This window comes from Ambystoma mexicanum, chromosome 4q (assembly GCF_040938575.1).
Source record: "Ambystoma mexicanum isolate Mex_15411 chromosome 4q, UKY_AmexF1_1, whole genome shotgun sequence".
In the NCBI taxonomy this organism is placed as follows: domain Eukaryota; kingdom Metazoa; phylum Chordata; class Amphibia; order Caudata; family Ambystomatidae; genus Ambystoma; species Ambystoma mexicanum.
In genome coordinates this window covers 415,153,049-415,170,997 of record NC_090928.1, presented here as the reverse complement: position 1 = coordinate 415,170,997, position 17,949 = coordinate 415,153,049, and the positions used below count along the sequence as shown (strand labels likewise).

The 17,949-nt window shown below is 47.9% G+C and overlaps 1 protein-coding gene across 7 annotated transcripts in view; it reads right to left on the bottom strand.

Moving 5' to 3' along the window:
- ZNF124 (zinc finger protein 124) overlaps nucleotides 1-17,949 on the bottom strand; it is a 567,552-nt gene that overhangs the window by 217,505 nt on the left and 332,098 nt on the right. For all 7 annotated transcript variants that reach the window (XM_069607994.1, XM_069607991.1, XM_069607993.1 and 4 more), the window contains one exon: nucleotides 5,892-5,981. In XM_069607994.1, the coding sequence (XP_069464095.1) occupies nucleotides 5,892-5,981 (90 nt within the window). The remainder of the gene's footprint in view (nucleotides 1-5,891; nucleotides 5,982-17,949) is intronic.

The following is a 17,949-nucleotide window of genomic DNA, read 5'->3' as shown; positions in this document are numbered from 1 at the left end:
CAAATTCACCATTCTTGGCGATATCAACGTAGGTTTTAATGATGCCCTTGACCACAAAGCCAGTGCCCTCCACATATCCCTCACCGACATAAATTTCACTCAACTATTGACTGCACCCACTCATGACAAGGATAGGATGTTAGATTGGATACTTACATTAAATGTATGTCTATCTATCGATTCCATCTCAGCAATCAACTGGTCCGTCCACAACCTTATTTGCTCCCAAGTCACAAACACAAGGAATAGTATCCACTTCTAATACATCGCTTAGTCCCATTGAAATAAGAAATACTAAGAACCTAACAGTTGATAATATCAACCCTGTACTGCTAGAGGCATTTGCAGCCCAATTGTAACGCTCACCTGGCTCCCACGGAGGCGCTGGTCTGGTCTGGGTTGCTGTGGCCTCTTCAAGCGTGATGCGCAGAATTCGGACCACCGATTGAACAGGACCCCCAAATCTTGCTTGTCTGGCCCGTAGGAATATCCTTCTGCAGATGAGAAAGGGGATTAACTGTCTGCTGAATAATGTGCTTGCTCCCCCCTTCCCCCCTTCGTTCTCCTCTGACTTCCTCCAAAACCCCCGGTTTAAGCTCACCTTATGGTTTGGAAGGATGAACTCTCCATCCTGCTTCTGGTGCAGGGGCGCGCGTTCCTCCAGTTACTTCACTGGTTTTCAGAATGGCGCTGGCAAATCCACTTGACTTTACCGAGCGATACGCCGTAAGTATGAAGATGCAAAAGTTCAAGTGTGAGCCTCCTTTTATGTTGTCTTTTTCTGTCCTTTATTTCAGGTGCAGAACAAAGGCGATGCGTTGAGGGGTTAAATTGCCGGGGTAAAATCAGGTGAGTTGGTGATGAGGGCGCCCCTCTAAATGTCTTTATAATTCCCCAGTAATGTCTTTTGTCCTTTCCCCATAGGGGCCGGGGTGCGGTACCCGCCAGAGATGTGGCGCCGACCCAAGATGTGGAATGGCTCACCAAGAATAGCCGTTAAGTAATATGGCTGAAAATCCGGCTTTCCTCTTGTGTTCCCTTGCTCACCTTTTGTCTCTTCTTCTCTCCCTTAGGTGCGGTGCAGAGATGTGGCGACCGGCACTGAGAGCCGCGATGGAGCCGGACGGCGTCTCGGGAACAGGTGAGTGAAGCGCGGCGCTGCAGCGAGCAACGCAGTGCTTTTAAATGGAAGTCTTCCTTCAGGAATGCTGGCGTGAGGATTCCGGATGCAGGTAAGAAGGTTGAAATAGTTCTTGGTTTTCACCTTTCTCTTCTCTTATTCCCTTACAGGTGTTCCAGGTACGAGGCGGGCGTGGCTGGAGTCCAGGTGCAGGAGCAGACACGTGAGTGTTCAGCTGCTGGGATGCAGAACAACGCGAAGCACGTGTGGCTGTCCGGGTGTGGCTTAAATAGCCTTGGAAGAAGTTCCAGGTGAGTATTCTTCCACAGCCCCACCCAAGTAACAAAATAGTTCCTTCAGAAAAATAGTCCCTCCTAAGCCTCATTGGGCTTGGTTCTTCATGCAGCATGGTCTGCATCAGGTGAGTGTGCAGCATGGTCTGCTTCAGGTAAGTGCACCAAACACTTCCCCTTATGAGCCTGGCGCCTATGGCGCCAGGACTGATGTCCAACTTGAGCCTGGCGCCAACGGCGCCAGGACAAAGTCCAAAGAGCCCCTATAAAGGGCCGCTGGGCTTTTACCCGGGGGTGTGATGCCTGCTCCCGGGGGTGCTGGGCCTGGCCTGGTGCTCCGGGGGTAGGCATCATGACACCAATCCAGTACGGACACCGAACCTAGCTGTCTTGCACACACCTACCATACCCGTTTCAAATCCACCATTAATGGATTAGCGCCACTTAAAACTAAAATACCACGGCTAGCCAAATGTTCTAACTTTTGGTTCAACGAGGAACTTGTAGCGTTACAAAGTAACAAAAGGTCTCTGGAACACGTCTCACATCTACAAAAGAACCCTTGCTATAGATTCAGCAGATTCATTTATAAAGCCAACAAACTATACAAATCCACCTTAATAGAACACAAAGCTAATTCCTTTAATACACACAATAATGGAGCCTCGAACTCCAAAGAGCTCTTTGCCATCCTGAAAGAATTGGAAAGCCCTATACCAGTGGCCGCCCCAGTAAGTACCAGCAAAGCATGGTGCACCACCATACAAAGTGCACTCTCCAAAGCAAAATTCTAGCTAAAAAAAAAGAAAAAAACTGCTAGATAGCAAAAACTCTCCCACTCCATTGCAGGACCCAGAACATGGACATTTTGAGACATCATTCAAATTTTCCCAGGTCAGCCAAGAGCAGGTTTTAGAAACCATTTCCAAACTTATAGCCTCAAATTGCAAAGGAGATTGCTTCCCGGCTAAATTAGTTAGTTAAACTATGCGCACCCATGCTATCACCGCTCATCGCTAAATTTGTTAATGCCTCCTTCTGTTCCAATGAGGTACACCAAGTTGTTTAAAAAACCATCACTAGACCGCCACTAGACCCCCACGGTACCACAAACTACCGCCTTATAACCACAGTTCCCTTTTTGCCTAACATAATCGATAAAATTGCCTATTCCCAAATACAAAACTATCTGGACCAAGTCACAGTACCGAAACCGCACTTTTAGACCTAAAAATCCAAATGGATTCTATAGGAGATTCTGGTAACTTGTGTATTCTACTTCTATTAGACTTGTCAGCCGCTTTCGATTTGGTGGACCATGACAAACTATGTAATACACCGCGAACTAACTTTAAATGTTCACAGGAAGCTACACTCTGGGTCAAATCGTTTCTCTCTGAACGTACCTCAAGAGTCACTATCGGCAAGGATGCTGCCGACCCCATTCCAGTCCCTATAGGAGTGCCACAAGGCTCCTGCCTTTCGCCGCCTTTCGCCAACTCTCTATAACACCTATACAAAGTTACTTTTTGCAGCATTAGATGCAAAGGGTGAGAATTATACAAATTTCACGGATGATACTCGGATACTTATCCCCATTACTGCCAACCATAAGCAAGACACAATCACGGTAAACAAAATCTATGCCATTATCCAAAATTGGATGGCAAACAACAGTCTAAACAACGAAAAGACGCAGATCCCCATTGTGGGGTCGCCAGCCAAAATCAAAGCACTCCATGCAGACTACTCCTCAATCACAATCGACGGTACTACCATTCCGATTCTCAACCAAGTTAAAACTTTAGGCGTACACCTAGATACTAACCTAACACTTAGCAAACATGTGAATTCACTTTCATCAACCACATTTTACACCTCTAAGCTTATTGCTCTAAGTCGTCAATTCTTGACCCCTCAAAACTGTATTACTCTAGACAGGGCCCTCGTCTTGTCTAAATTAGACTTTTGTAATGTACTATTACTAGGTGCTTCTAAGACCAACCTGGCTAAACTCCAACTCTTGCAAAATAAGGCATTGCGAGCAGCCCTGGGCATAAAACAATCCGACCACATATCAAAGACTAGAAGGGAAGCTCACTGGCTACCAATTAAAGCCAGAATCTTTAAAACACTTTGTATTACCCCTAAGTGCCTCACAAAACAGCTCCCATATATCTGAACAATGCTATAGCCTATAAGAAGAACACTAGAGTTTAGATCTAGCAACACCACTCAACTCTTTGCCCCACGTTACCAACTCTCAAGGGTGGGACAGCTTTCCGGTACTGGCCCCTAAAATATGCAACTCCCTTCCCTCTAATATAAGAAACAAACCCTCCCACCAGAAATTCAAGAAATTACTAAAAACCTGGCTGTTCAACAAATACTAAAAGTAACCTTAGTAATTTTCGGATTCTCCCCTGTAACCGGAGAATTGTTCATGTAACTATGCATTGTTTACACTGTTGACTCTATGATCTGTAATTACTTTCTCCCTGTAAACAAAAGCTTAAGCTTCCTGTAACCTACGACGTGATACCTCAGGGTTTGGGCCTATAACAAATGAAAGAATAAAATACATAAAGTAAAATACACTATGCTCTTAGACAAGACATATCTTTGGTTATTGCAGATGCGAGTTCAATGATGCAGGCAGCTTTTCAAGCGATCTCCTTCCTGATCTTAATGTAGTACTTTTGTGGAAAACCTGGCTGAGGTAAGGTGCTGGGGAGAGTTTTGGTGGTGGGGTAATAGGGTGAGGTGCTGGGGTGCTGCGATGGTAGGGACAGTGGGCTGAGGTTTAGCTTTGGGTGTACTGGGCTGAGAGGATAGGTTGAAGTTTATTGGTGAGTTTGGTGGTAAGTTTGTGTGCTGCAGTGAGTTTCGATGTCATGGGGTGCTTGGATATAGTTAGTTGGTGGTATGGCATTGGTTGGTGGGGCACTGGGGTTAGGTACTGAGGAGTTTGTGTGGTGTAGCACTGGAATGAGGTTCTTGGGGAGGTTGGTGGTGAGGCTCTGGGGTGATTGTCAGGTTTCGGAGCAAAGCCCATGCAGATGGGATTTAATCTTACTCTACATAAAGCAACTCCATCTGACAAATCACCAAAAGGGGTCACTGGTTTGATTGGAAGATGTGGAAGGGAACTGGAAGGTTCCCAAAAACTGAAAAAGAAGGCAAAGACACAGGTTATACACAATATGTAAAGACCTATCTCTTAACCAGTTCAATGGACCAATCAAATGGAATACCTGAGGTGATGTGTGTGGGTCCAGGAAATCACCAGAAGATCAGGTGAACCACGGGGGAAATCCAGGCCAGTCCAAAATCCAATGCAGCAGTTCATATCAATACCAAAAGACAAACTAAACCAAGCAACAATCCAAAGGGAATCTAGGCCAGTCCAAAATCCAATGCATAATACATGGTATGGCCACAGATCCGGATGGCTGTGAGGATCACACCAACTACTGTGTATGCAACTCGTGCTACACCCTTTTCCCACCCCTGGTTTAGCATTTACCCGATTCTTCTCCCCTAACTCGCAAGCTAAACTCATTTTTGCCTCTGCCAGCATCCAGGGGCCCAACACATTGCTCACAGTCCCAATGACCTTCATTCAAAATAAAAAAAGGACTGCACACACAGAAGCCAAGAGTATGTTTCTTGCTGGCCATTCTTGAGTGGGCATTTCCTCTTTGCGCTTAAACCTGTCTTCTTCGTTCACTGAATGGAAAACAAAAGAAAAAGAGAAGCAGCGGCTGAGTGCAAATGGCATTACAGCCCCTCACCCTGCTATGGGCCTGATGCTCTAGTTATACACCCTAAATTCTGTCTCGCACCCTTAAGTCAATCCCTGGTGTAGCCTGCTGCAGAACACAATGGGCCTCATTACGAGCCTGGCAGTCGGAAAAAGGGTGCCTGTTGCAACATACCGGCACCCTTTCCAGACCGCCAGACAGGGACCATTGCTCCGGCAGGTATGACCTGCCGGGGGCACCAGTCCCTGCAGGCATGGTTTTCATGGCGGTACCGGCACCGTTAGTAATGGTGCCGGTGCTTCTGTGTCCCCATACCCAGAGGGAATGGGGATTTACATTTTCGCTGCCTAATCCCAGGTCGCCGGGACTTGTAATGTCATGGTGGCACCGGGATAACTGGCGGTTTAACGCTGTTACAAGTTCGGCGGCAACCCGCCAGTAGCAACGGCAGGTTACCCCCAAACTCAGAATTAGGCCCATGTTTTCAAAATCTCATGACCATTTAGGACTGTTCGCAGATGAGAAAGGATCAGGTAGTGTCTATTTAAAAATAAAAGTGTGCAACTAAATTTAAATTGAAAGGATGATATGAATGAACATAGTATAAAGGTTACTCACTATCCAAATAATAGCAATGCAAATCTTCGGAGACAACCAGAACTCATTTGGGGAGAGGAGGAATCTGCAATATCTACTCTGCATGTGTATATTTACCAGAGTGAGGGCTGCTGCTGCTTTCTCCTTCTTCTGCAGTGTGATGCTCCTCGAAACTCTTCACCAACTCTGAATTGAGGTACGGAAATCCTGTTGGACAAAATAATATTGTTAAGTGTTAATGTGTTTTTAAGTATGACAAAATATGGAGTGGCTAACATCCTACTACTCGGATTGATCTGAGTTGCTAGCCCTGACTGCAATAGTGTCCTTCCAACCCTTTTGGTGTGTGGTGAAAGTGCAGAGCCTTTAGCATTTTCGCCCCTACTTTTCAATTCCTATATGCCCCCCCCCCCCCTTACTAGAAATTGTTTAGCTGTATGGATTAGGGATTTATATGTACAATGACGACACACACATTGTGGTCAAGCCTGATGGGCATTTAAACATCATAAACAATAGCTCTCAATTATTAGTAGTTGATTGGTGGAAAAACAAAGATACTGCTGACCAAAGGCAAGAAAATGTCATGCCACTGAACGTGTGTCCCCGCCATGGGCCATGTCCGTGCCCGTTGTAAAGAATCTGGGTGTAAAGATAGATGCAGCTCTGACACTGTCCGAACAGATGTCGCAAGTAGCTAAAATGGAATGATACCACCTGCGGCTACTTCAAGAAGCCCAAAATATTTGTCCTGCGGTCATTAATGATCTAATATCTTCAAAATCGGACTACTGCAATGCCCTTTATTAAAGGCTACCACAGCTGCGATGTTTAAAGGTTAGTACATTCACATCCTTGCAGCAGAACTGCATGGTAGACTAGACCTAAAATACTGAATCGTAAAGCCAAAAACATCAGAGGTTCCCTTTGTAAAAAATAGCGCAGCCCAAGGAATTGATTAACAAAGCACCCCCTGGCATGCATTCCTCTCTTTCCTGGTATCAAAAATGCTGGAGAGTACGAACCACTGCATCAAATGGGAGTGGGGACACGAAACACTGGCACCGTTGCTAACGGTGCCCGTGCTTCCGTGACAACTCTGCTTTCCGGGGCTGTTGCAACCAGCAGGTCAGACCTGCCGGGCGCACAGGCCCAGGAAAGCAGAGTTGTAGTTTGCCGGTCCAGAAAGGGTGCTGGTACGGTGCCACTGGCACCCTTATTGCCAGACCAGCAGACTCGTAATGATGCCCACTATGTAGATGAGTCTTCTACATTTACTGTTAAGTGAACAAATTGGGCTTTGTCAAATCCAAACATAAAAGAAAATAGAAACCAAAATAAAATCTTAGACCCAATTCCTTATTTGTTTCTAAGTTTAACATTTTACACCCAGATCTGGTTGGTGGAATACAAGATCACCAATATCTTTGTTGTTCTTTTGTGGAACATGTGTTGTTCGCTCGTCTTTACACAGAGTCAGAAGGAAAGACAGACAAAACCGTGAGTATTTTTTTAACCGAATGGCAGAGGTATTTGCGCTCTGAAACACTTGTGCATGGGCACGATATAAATAGAATATATCATTCCAGTAATTAATGCAGATCAATATTGTGTAAAACCTACTTTTATAGGTACATTTCCTGGATATTTCTATGCTGAGCTGTGCCAACAGTTAGCTTGTTCCCACATTCTCCCTACAGTTGCAGATAGGCAAGTGTGTTTACCGTCTGGGAGCTCTGCGTCAGACATTTTGAACGAGTCTTTCTGCAGTGCCTTTGAAGGGGGAGGAAGATCTTAGGACACACATAAATTTCCCAGTGAAGCGTAGCAGAGTGCTGCAAGTGTGTTTACTGCGTTTCCCGCTGTTTCGCAACTTGGCCATCGTTTTTCCAACATGGTGGTCTGCTCGAGGATCTAGTTTGCAGCCCTATAAGCAGAGGATTTGAGTAGGGTGAGTCTACGGCACCTACTTTTCAGAAGAAGGTGGCGATGAAAATAAAACTGTCCTGAAGTCTTTCTGAAGCGCACCTTCCGCCCTATAAGTGCTTCCTTGTTACTACCAAGGGGACAACCAGTTTGGGCTGTATCTCATAGCTGTCACTTATATGGTTCCATGTGATAATGTCCCCGCAAAAATGTCGGCATGCAAAAAATGCGCAAAAAAATTGCAGTTTTTTGCGGAGACATTATTACATGGACCATGCAGGGAAACACCCCAGCAAACCCAAACAATGTTTTTCTCTCTATGGGAGCAGGGGACACCCCTGCAACTCCTACTCCCCCTGTCCCTATATATATATGGTCACCTATATAATGTTGCCACAAACTTTTCACAGCAACATTATGTACGATGACCATATATATAGGGACATTATTACCCAATACCACTTATACACTATAAACTATTAAGTGCAAGTTCCTCTTTGCAACCGCGTGTAAATCAAAGCTGGTTCGGCAGCAAATGAGAAAGGAAAGTTTCCATTGACCATGTCAGATCAGAATAAATCACCTCTTCGACTTTTAAAACAAAAATGTCTAAAATCTACTATCTACGAAGCGGGCACTCACAGACGACTTAAGAGCACCTGAGTTAGACAGCGTCTTTGTTTGTGAAGGGGAAACTCAAAATCATTAGGGAGTGTCTGCTAGATCACAGGAAAGTGGATTAATTATTCCCTCAAAAAAAACAGTTGGTCAAATTCATAGTAAAATCGAAAATATTCAACCAAAGTTATTATTGGGCATATCAGCTCAGTCTCCACCTCACACTCCCTCCAACCCAACATATGACTTAAATAAGGCTTTGTTTGGTGGTTTGGAGTGCACTATTACAACTACTAACATCCAAAAATAAATCAACAACTGTTTTCTGTCAAGGAGTCTGGGGGACGCAGAATGCTTTGAACCAACCACTAACTCCAGCTTATTGTTACAAGGCAAGGTTTTGGTAGAGAGAGGGATCCTTTGGTTGGATAAATCTATTCTGGGAACTACCTTGGGTCCCTGAACAACCTCCATGCCACCCTTTATTAAACCTCCAATAATAAATCTGAGTGTTTCCAACACTTCTTTGGGCCAAGCTCAAACCTCCCCCGGTCAACGGGGTCCCCAGAATACCTCGAGCCCAGGTAACAAACCCGAAATTACAGCTACCTTGCAAGCCCTTGATTTTGTGCACACATCACTTGCAAACATTTTTGAAATGCTGAAATAAGTGAGGTGCAGGTTCATTCGGGCATCCTTTTGGAACTCATGAAGGATGTCTCCAATACCGAATCAATGCTGGTTGATCTAAAAACAGCTATAAATATTACACTCTTGGATGCACTGAAAGAACGACAAGTCGTCATTGCGCAACAAGATTAAAGCATCAGAGAATTAATAAAGGATAATACTACTGCAAAAATGAACATCAAGGCCCATCACAAGGATAAGGCTCTAGAGCTAAGGGCTCTGATGCTCTAAATCAAAGAGAAGTCTCCAACTTAATCCATTTCGAAGATGATCATAGGGTTTTGGATGCCCTTGACATGAATGACACCCCACTCTCAGAGTGTGTCCTGGAAGAGTTCATGAGATTGGCTCAGACTGCCAATGATGCTCTATAGATGAAGTTTCTAGCCGGATCACACAGAGATGGTTGCACTAGACTGTTATGAGGTTTCAGCTCATCCTGATATTGAGCAGAGAGGCCGAAAGGCCTGACAAAGTAATAAGAGGAACAAGAACATGGAAGGCGATTTGGGTCCAATTCCTAACCAAGTTGCCAAATCTAAGAATCACAGGGCGCAAAGAATAAAAAACACAGTAAAGTCTCAATGTATGCGATCTATATCAATTCCTCCAGTGTTTCAAAAACAGTGTGTGTTGAGAAGGAAATCCCCTCTGGGAAAAGGGCAACAGCAAACCTTGCCCAAGAAAAAACATACAGCCCAAATCCTTGTGAGCTCGCAAACACAACTAAGTAGCCCCAATGACAGATCAAAATGGGCCTCCATTTTCTTTAGGGGAGGCAAAGTTCTGCAACAATTGATCCAAAAAAACAAAATATGAAATATGTTACTTGAAATTATCACTCAGGTAGTGGTGAAGTTGTGAGCATGTGAAAATGTACTTCAATATGTAGTGATTTAAAATTGCTGAATTGTAATACGCTGGGTTCTGCTGCCTTCGCCAAAGAGGATATGAGGGATTTCATGATTGGTACCCATGACCTAATTCTATTTCAAAATACATGGCTGATCCAACAGTTCAATCTTGATGGATTTATGACCGCACAACAATTAGCCATCAAAGTAATTAGTGGTCGTCCAGCTGGAGGACTTCTAATAGCAATTAAATCAGCAATAACCTCTAACTTTGAAATTATACCAACAGCGGTAGAAGGGATATTGGCTGCCAGGGTCACCCTGGGAGGTGCTATCTTACTTGGGTCTTTGGTTATCGTAAATGTTTATTGGAACCCCACCTCGTCCAATCTAGCAGCCTTCCTGTCTGATTTGCTTACAGGAATTAAAACAATGTATGGCCCTGCAGAAATCATATTAGCCGGGGATCTAAACTCACAATGCATCAGGTCAGTTTAAGCGAATTCTTCGGCGCATTATAAAAATCCCAACTGCAATGGAGAGAGGTGGTTAACATTTTTGACAAGTTGGGACTGATGGCGAATGGTAATGTTTGTGAGATATTCCGCCTGCTTTTACATGGTCTTGAAGTAACTCTGGGTCTACAACTGATTATTTACCACTTTACAGAAATCCATTTGCCGAGTGCACTAAATTTCGAGTCCTAAGTAAGGGCTCCAGTGATCAGGAAATTCTGCTTGGTTCTTTTAACATCTCGGATGGCAATGGGGAGGAAGTTTATGAAGAAAAGCTAGCAGTAAATCAAGCAAGGAATAGAGTTGCGAAATTTAGACGTACTGGAACCTGCTTAAATGATAAACTGATGAGGGCCTGTGAGAAGCCTGAAGGTGTCTCCCTAGCTAGTCCCCAGGGTTCTGTCATCCGGGTGGCCAGGATACGACCATCGCTGTTGGATCCAGTTCCTGGGGGTGGACCAGTGAGGGAGGATCACCTGGATGGGGGGGGGTCTTTGGGGAGTGGGACACCGTTGGGCGAGACGTGGTATCCCCTTCTTCTTTCAACACCTTTTCCCCAGCTTACCACGTAGGATATTTTATAAAACACTACCACCCCCACACAAAAACTTTTGCACAACACGAATGACATCTAACTAACACCAGTGCCATTTACCTGACGTGTCCCAATATTCAGGTCAGGCAAAGTCAGGTAATTGACCAGAATGACACACACCTGATGGCCCTTTCTCTTCCCCACAGGGATAAAAGGTGCAGCACGAGAGCCCAGAACGAGCAAGGCAGACCGCATGACGTGAAGGCTAACTCAGCACGGCAGATCAAGAGGAGGCGAAAGATGGCGAATACTGACAGGGTAACAAGGAGAGAAGTGACCTTGCCCTTTACGGTCCAGGGCCGTGAAACCTCTACAGATGGAATCATAAGACCGCAAACAAAGGCCAACGTGTGTTGCAGCGGATATCTATGGTTGGCAAGAACCTCCACCACTGATAAACAAGCGGGGAGAGACGCTTGTCTCAGTAGTACCAACCTTGACTCCAAAGCCAAGCAGTTCATCACAGCTGGTGAGTCGAGGGAAGTGTCGATAAGAAACCAAACTGTTAAATGAAAAGTAGCCAAAGGCTAATTTTAACTTTTAAAGATACGATTGAGAAACAAGGGGGAAAACCAGCAGCTGAGGAGGCCAGCATCACATGGGTGCTCAAGCAGGAAACTCTGGGCGATTACCCCATGGTAGAAAGACAACTTAACCAGAATGCCTTAGGAAGGTGTCAAAGTGGTCTTGTAAAATCCTCTGTACGGGCGAAAGTCTTTGACAGGCAGATGATTGGGAAAGCTAAAGGAAGAAGTGAATCCTGCATGGTGAAAATGTGTACATGAACTGTTTATCCGAAAAGTTGGCGAGAGTGAGCCCGGCAGAGGGAAACCGACAATTAGGGGCAAATCCTGAAAAAAACCTGTTTAAAAAGATATTAAAAGGGGAAGCGAAGTGTCCCCCTTGTCATTTGGGATCCGAGCCCAGCCGAGGGAGATCCAGGGGTGGAAAGCTACCACCCAAAGTTCACTGAGATGGGAACTGTCTTGAGAAATTGTATTCAACAAATTCACAAGGGTCTGCGCCCAGAAGAGGGGGTCCCAGAGGTGAAGCCATCACCTAAAGTGTTTGTAGAAGAAGAGAGGGCGCTAGAGGGCCATCCAAGATGGCCGCACTGACCTGAGCTCCCAGCACAGCCCGTATTAATCCTGCATAATCCTCCTTCTGCCTGTACTTTCGCAGCCCGAATCCTAGACCCCTGGTCTCCCGTCTGTTCCAGCAGCCTGCCAGTGAAAACTGGATGAAAATCAGCCATCCTGTGCTGAGAAGACCGACGCGGCCTGAACCGGTGCATTGCCTGGCCGGCCCGTGGCTTGGGAGGCAGGCTCGCGGCGCAGCCCGGGAGGATCAATCGGCGAGGAGGCGGCGTTCGGGCGCTCCTTTCCCCCCAAGATCCAGATCCAGGTCCGGCCCGCCGCCCTCCGGCGTAACGAGGTCCCGTGGGGACTCGGAGGGTAGGTGGAGCTGGCGCTCGGGCGCCCGAGACGTCGCTGCAGCCGGAGCCTCCCCCCCCCCACCCACCACCCGCCCAACGGGGCCCACCAGCGCCTGAAGGAACCGGGGCCGCCGTGGGACTCCCAGCCCAGCTGCGGACTTCGGCGGTGAGGAGCGGACGGAACGCCGGGAGGATAAGGTACGGGGGTGGGGAGGGGTCGAGCCTTGTGGTGATACTGGGCGCCCCCTGAGCGGCCGCCCCCCCCCCCCCTCCCCATCGCCGAGGGGGCATCAGCGCTGATCGAATCCAGCCGCCGCTGAGGGGGACTTTGGGACCCGGCGCGGGTCGAGGGAGAGAACAGCCCCCAGCGCCCATCACCAGGGGGAGTGCCCATAACCAGCAGGGGGCTCTTCCCCCCCCCCCAGCGCGACAGCTGGCGCCATCTTGGAGGGATCTCACCCTCCCCCCCACCGCGGAGGCAAAGACCCTGGGCCCCCCGGAAGTCATCATTCTGGTGCCCTTATCAAGCCACAGGGGCACCAGCACCAGGAGGTCAAGCGAGAACACGGTGGAGTGTCCTCCCCCCCCCCTCAGTTCGGTGCCACTCACGAGGGAAGCCACCTGCACAGCTGATCGCTGCAGTGGAGCGCCATCCTCTCCCTCCTGGTCATCCGAGGGCTGCCCCAGTAGTTCACAAAAATGCAGCTCCACAACGCCTAATAACTTTGCATCACAGCTGCAAACCCCACCATACCGGCATCCCTGAGCGAGTTCTCAGAACAATCCTGCCATAATAAAACACTAATATAACTCTATAACCCTGCTTCCCTCAACTGTCTAGCAGTGGGTCCACCGCAGAAATGGGGAAGAACGATAAATCGCAGAGGAAACTGACGTTTGAGGGCGGCGCGACTCCTAAAGCCCCCTCTCAAAGCGAGGTCCACGCGGCGGCCCCGGTCCCCCCGCCTCAGCTGGAACCGGAGGTTAACCCGTCCGAAATCAAAGAACTCCTTCTGGAACTGAAAGCCGGCATAGGAAATCTTAACAATAAAATGGATGGCCTCGCCTCCAAGGTCGACCTCCTACAACACCGCATAGACACACACTCAGAACGTCTGAATGAGGTTGAGCAAAGAGTGTCGAACCTAGATGATAGCACAGAGTCCCTTATAACCAAGGTCTCACTACTGGAATCCCAAATGAAAACAACAATTGCCAAATGCGAGGATTTGGAGGGTCGCTCAAGGAGGAACAACATAAGAATTATAGGCGTGAGGGAACAACGGCTACAAGGTAAAATGGAGGAGTTCGTAGAATCCCTCTGCACATCACTCTTCAGCAGAGAATCTATGTCCCCAGTCTTCATAGTGGAAAGAGCACACAGGGTCCCATCCAACAGACCAGTCCCCGGAGCACCGCCAAGGCCAATCATCGCACGGCTGCTCAACTACAGAGATCGTGACACCATCCTACGACTGGCCAGGGAGAAGGGCGAACTTCTTCATGAGGGTGATAAAATCCACTTCTATCCAGACTTCTCACCCACTGTTCAAACCCAGAGGAAATCCTTCACCGCCATCAAGCAAAGACTCCGAGCCAACCAACTACCCTACTCAATGCTCTTTCCTGCACGACTCAGAGTACAACAGGGGGAGAGGGTTCACTTCTTCCAATCTCCAGACGAGGCGGGCATGTTCCTTGATCGGATGGGCTGTCCCGATCCGGACCCCAACCGACCAAGGCCCCAAAGAGACGGAATCCGCAGAAATCCACCGTAAATCAGCATGTCCTAAGCAGACCCACAACCATACGACAGATTGTCATAAGTACAGGCTCAATTTATTATGAGTACGACACGGGGCTGGGAAACTTGGAGGGCCCCTGACGCCCCTAGCACAGCTCCAGTTTAGTCTCCAAAGTTATCTCGGCAACCAGTTGGTCTTCACGCCAAGTTCAGTTGGAGCACAATTTACACAGCGACATGGTTTCCACGTGTCCGCAGTTCGTTCTAGTTGGTTATTGAGGGTCCTCTCGGTGGGCTTGTTGGGGGTTGCTCACCCAAAAGAAAGGAATTCCACGGGCCAGTTGGGGTTAGCCCGTGGATGGTTCCCTCAGTGTTCATCAAAAAATAGACTAGGCGTCTCTAGCCCACAACCATATCCCAGCTCGCCATCTCCCAATCAAAAACCAGCGCCACCTTATCCAACAGGGGTCCTCTCCCGATGCGACTATTCTTGCAAATCTCACCCTGATGCCATGATACGGCCAACCGCATCCACCGTAACGCTGCGACACAGAAAATTTACCCCGCCACATTCAATGTTCTGACATGGAACATAAGAGGAGGCAATATTCCCGCTAAAACTAGGAAAATACTCCAATACCTGAGACGTCACAACGTAGACGTGGCCATGATTCAAGAGACACACCTTCTCCCGGGCAAGAACCATCAGTGGGCCAAGAGCTGGGGCTGCCACAGATACTACTCTTCTTATTCATCCTACGCCAGAGGAGTCGCTATTCTTATACATAGGAGGCTGAGCTTCCGTTTGATCCACACAACGAGAGATTCAGAGGGGAGAGCGATTATGGTGAGTGGAGTCATAGCAGGCCAGAAGGTGACCCTCATTAACTCCTACGCTCCGAACACGGACGGCCCGGATAATTTCGGTTGGGTGCTGTCCCAGCTCTCCAAGTTAGACCCAGCAACCATAATCTGGGGAGGGGATATGAACACTGTACTTGATTCATCAAGAGACAGATCGAAAGCTCAGCAACTCCCTCCAACTAAAGCAGGACTCCAAATAAAAGAAATCTGCAATGCCTTCAATCTGCTAGACATCTGGAGGGTCACGAATGGTGAATCACGGGAATTCACCTTCCACTCTGCGGTTCACAATACAAGCTCCCGAATTGACTACTTCTTCATCTCAGCGAGTGGTCCATTGTCAAGTAGACGCTGCAGTATATACCCAAGAACGCTCTCCGACCACTCTCCTCTCTTTCTTGAAGTTGCACACTCCACCCCTTCTCCGCCACTACTACGATGGCGTTTCAAGACAGGTTCGTTGAGAGACGAGGTGTTCGCCAGCGAACTGAAGGAAGAGATTAGCGTGTTCCTAGAAGCCAACTCCGGATCAGTCCCCTCAGCAAGTACACTCTGGGAATCCCTAAAATGCTATATCAGAGGAGTGTGTCACGCCAAGGAAAATGGCATCCTCAAGCTCATCAGACGCAAGCTCACAACCAGCGAGGGGAAGTTAAAGGACCTGGAACGACAAGCCACAAACGGGATGGATCCCCTAACTGCGAAGGCACTGAAGGAGGAATTACTGATATTCAATCAAGCGGCGGACCGAGAGATCAAATTCCTGAACCGCAATAGCCAAGTCCGGCAGTATGGAGAAGGCCAGAAACCCGGCGCCCTCTTGGCAAACCTAATCAAAGCTGACACCAAACAGACCCAAATAGAACGCATTCGGACCAAGCAAGGCAATATAGTACATACTGACAAGGAGATAGCTGAGGAATTCAGGATCTTCTACCAAGAACTCTACAGCGCCAAATTGTGCAAGTCCTCGACCGCCCCACGGGAGTACCTCGAGGACACAGAGCTGTATTGGGTTGAACACTCCCTCCGTGAACCTTTGAACAAACTGATCACCCAAGAGGAGATTCTGGAGGCCATAAAATCCCTCCCCAGCTCTAAGGCGCCAGGCCCGGACGGTCTGACGGGCGAATTCTACAAGTCCTTTGCGGGCACACTGGCCCCCCTCCTAGCGGCGGTATATGAAGAAGCACTAGAGAGGGGTCACCTCCCTCCCACCACTTGTGATGCCAACGTTATTCTGCTGTACAAACCAGATAAACCACCAGAGGAATGCTCATCCTACAGACCAATATCCCTCCTCAATCTCGATAATAAAATACTCGCCAAGGTGCTAGCGGGAAGATTAATGCCTTTGATGCCTACCCTCGTGCTGGCGGATCAAGCCGGCTTCATACCAGGCCGCAACACGACTTTCGGAATTAGAAGAATGTTCGGTGTCATTGCCGCATTGGACCCCTCGTTGCAGGCGGTGGCGGTCCTACTCGATGCCGAAAAGGCCTTTGACTCGGTGGAGTGGCCGTTTCTGTTTGCAGTGCTTACTAGGATGGGCCTGGGCGCCCGTTTCATCAACCTGGTCTCACTCCTGTACTCCAGACCACGTGCAAGTATCATCGTCGGCACAACCAAGTCAGCTCCAATCGACCTGCAAAGAGGCACGAGGCAGGGTTGCCCGCTCTCAGCCCTGATTTTCGCCCTGGTGATGGAACCACTAGCCTCCAAACTCAGGGAACAGCGACAACAGAGAGGTCTCATCATAGGCCCTCACAAACTCATCATCTCTCTTTATGCTGATGACGTAGCCCTATTTATCCGTGACCCAGTAGACAACCTGAATCCAGTCATGAGGGAGGTCATCAAATTTGGAGCCGCCTCGGGGCTAAAAATTAATCAGTCAAAATCCATCGTTTTCCCATTGACCCCAAACACAAAACAGTTTCCAGACGACTTCCAACTCGCATGGAAATCCTCCAGAGTCCGATACCTCGGAATACAGCTATCATTAAACTGTCAGGAAGTGTTTCGAGACAATTACGAAGTGGTGGTCAAGTCGATTCAAGAGAAGATTTCTCGATGGAAGTCATTACCATTGACACTCTGGGGAAGGGTCTCTCTGGTGAAGATGGTGATCCTACCAAAATTACTTTACTTATTCATCAATATCCCTCTGCTGCTGCAACAAGCCTTTTTAAAAAAATTAAAGAGCATGGTCCTCGAGCTACTCTGGGCAAACAAACCAGCCAGAATAGCGTACACTACACTCACGCTACCGGTCACAAATGGAGGCTTGGCACTACCTGATCTCGAAAGATACTTTTGGGCAGCTCAGGCACAGTACCTCAGCCACTGGTACACCCCCCAGGCGGTCCGGCCACATGTACAGGTGGAAAGAGCCCTTGCAACACCAAACTTTCTGACCGCAATCATCCTGAGCCACACACCGGTTCCCAGTTCCACGATGAACGTGATGCTCACGACGTACAAGGTCTGGAGGACCCTGGCCCAAAGACTAGAAGTGATAACACGGTACTCCCCACTCTTACCTGTCAAGTTTATTCCCGGAGTCCCACTCACCTCAGAGACTGTGTTCCACCACTGGGTTGACAAACTAAACATTCAAACCCTAGGGGATCTTTTCTCAGAAGAAGGCTTCCTAACTCCAGAACAAGCCAGAAATAGAGGGGGCAACACGGCTCTGGACATATTCCTTTACTTCAGGACTCGCTACACCCTCCAGGCCTTGCTGCCAGACTTCCCTCGTCAACCACCAACTTGGCAACTGTTACATAATGTCATTCAAGCCCAAGGCGAGGGTAGGCTGGTATCACAGATTTACAAAGCTCTCACTCCTGCCACAACCCCGGCCATCACTAGGGCCAAAGCTAGATGGGAAGAAGCACTGCATACGAATATAACAGATGAGGACTGGAACTA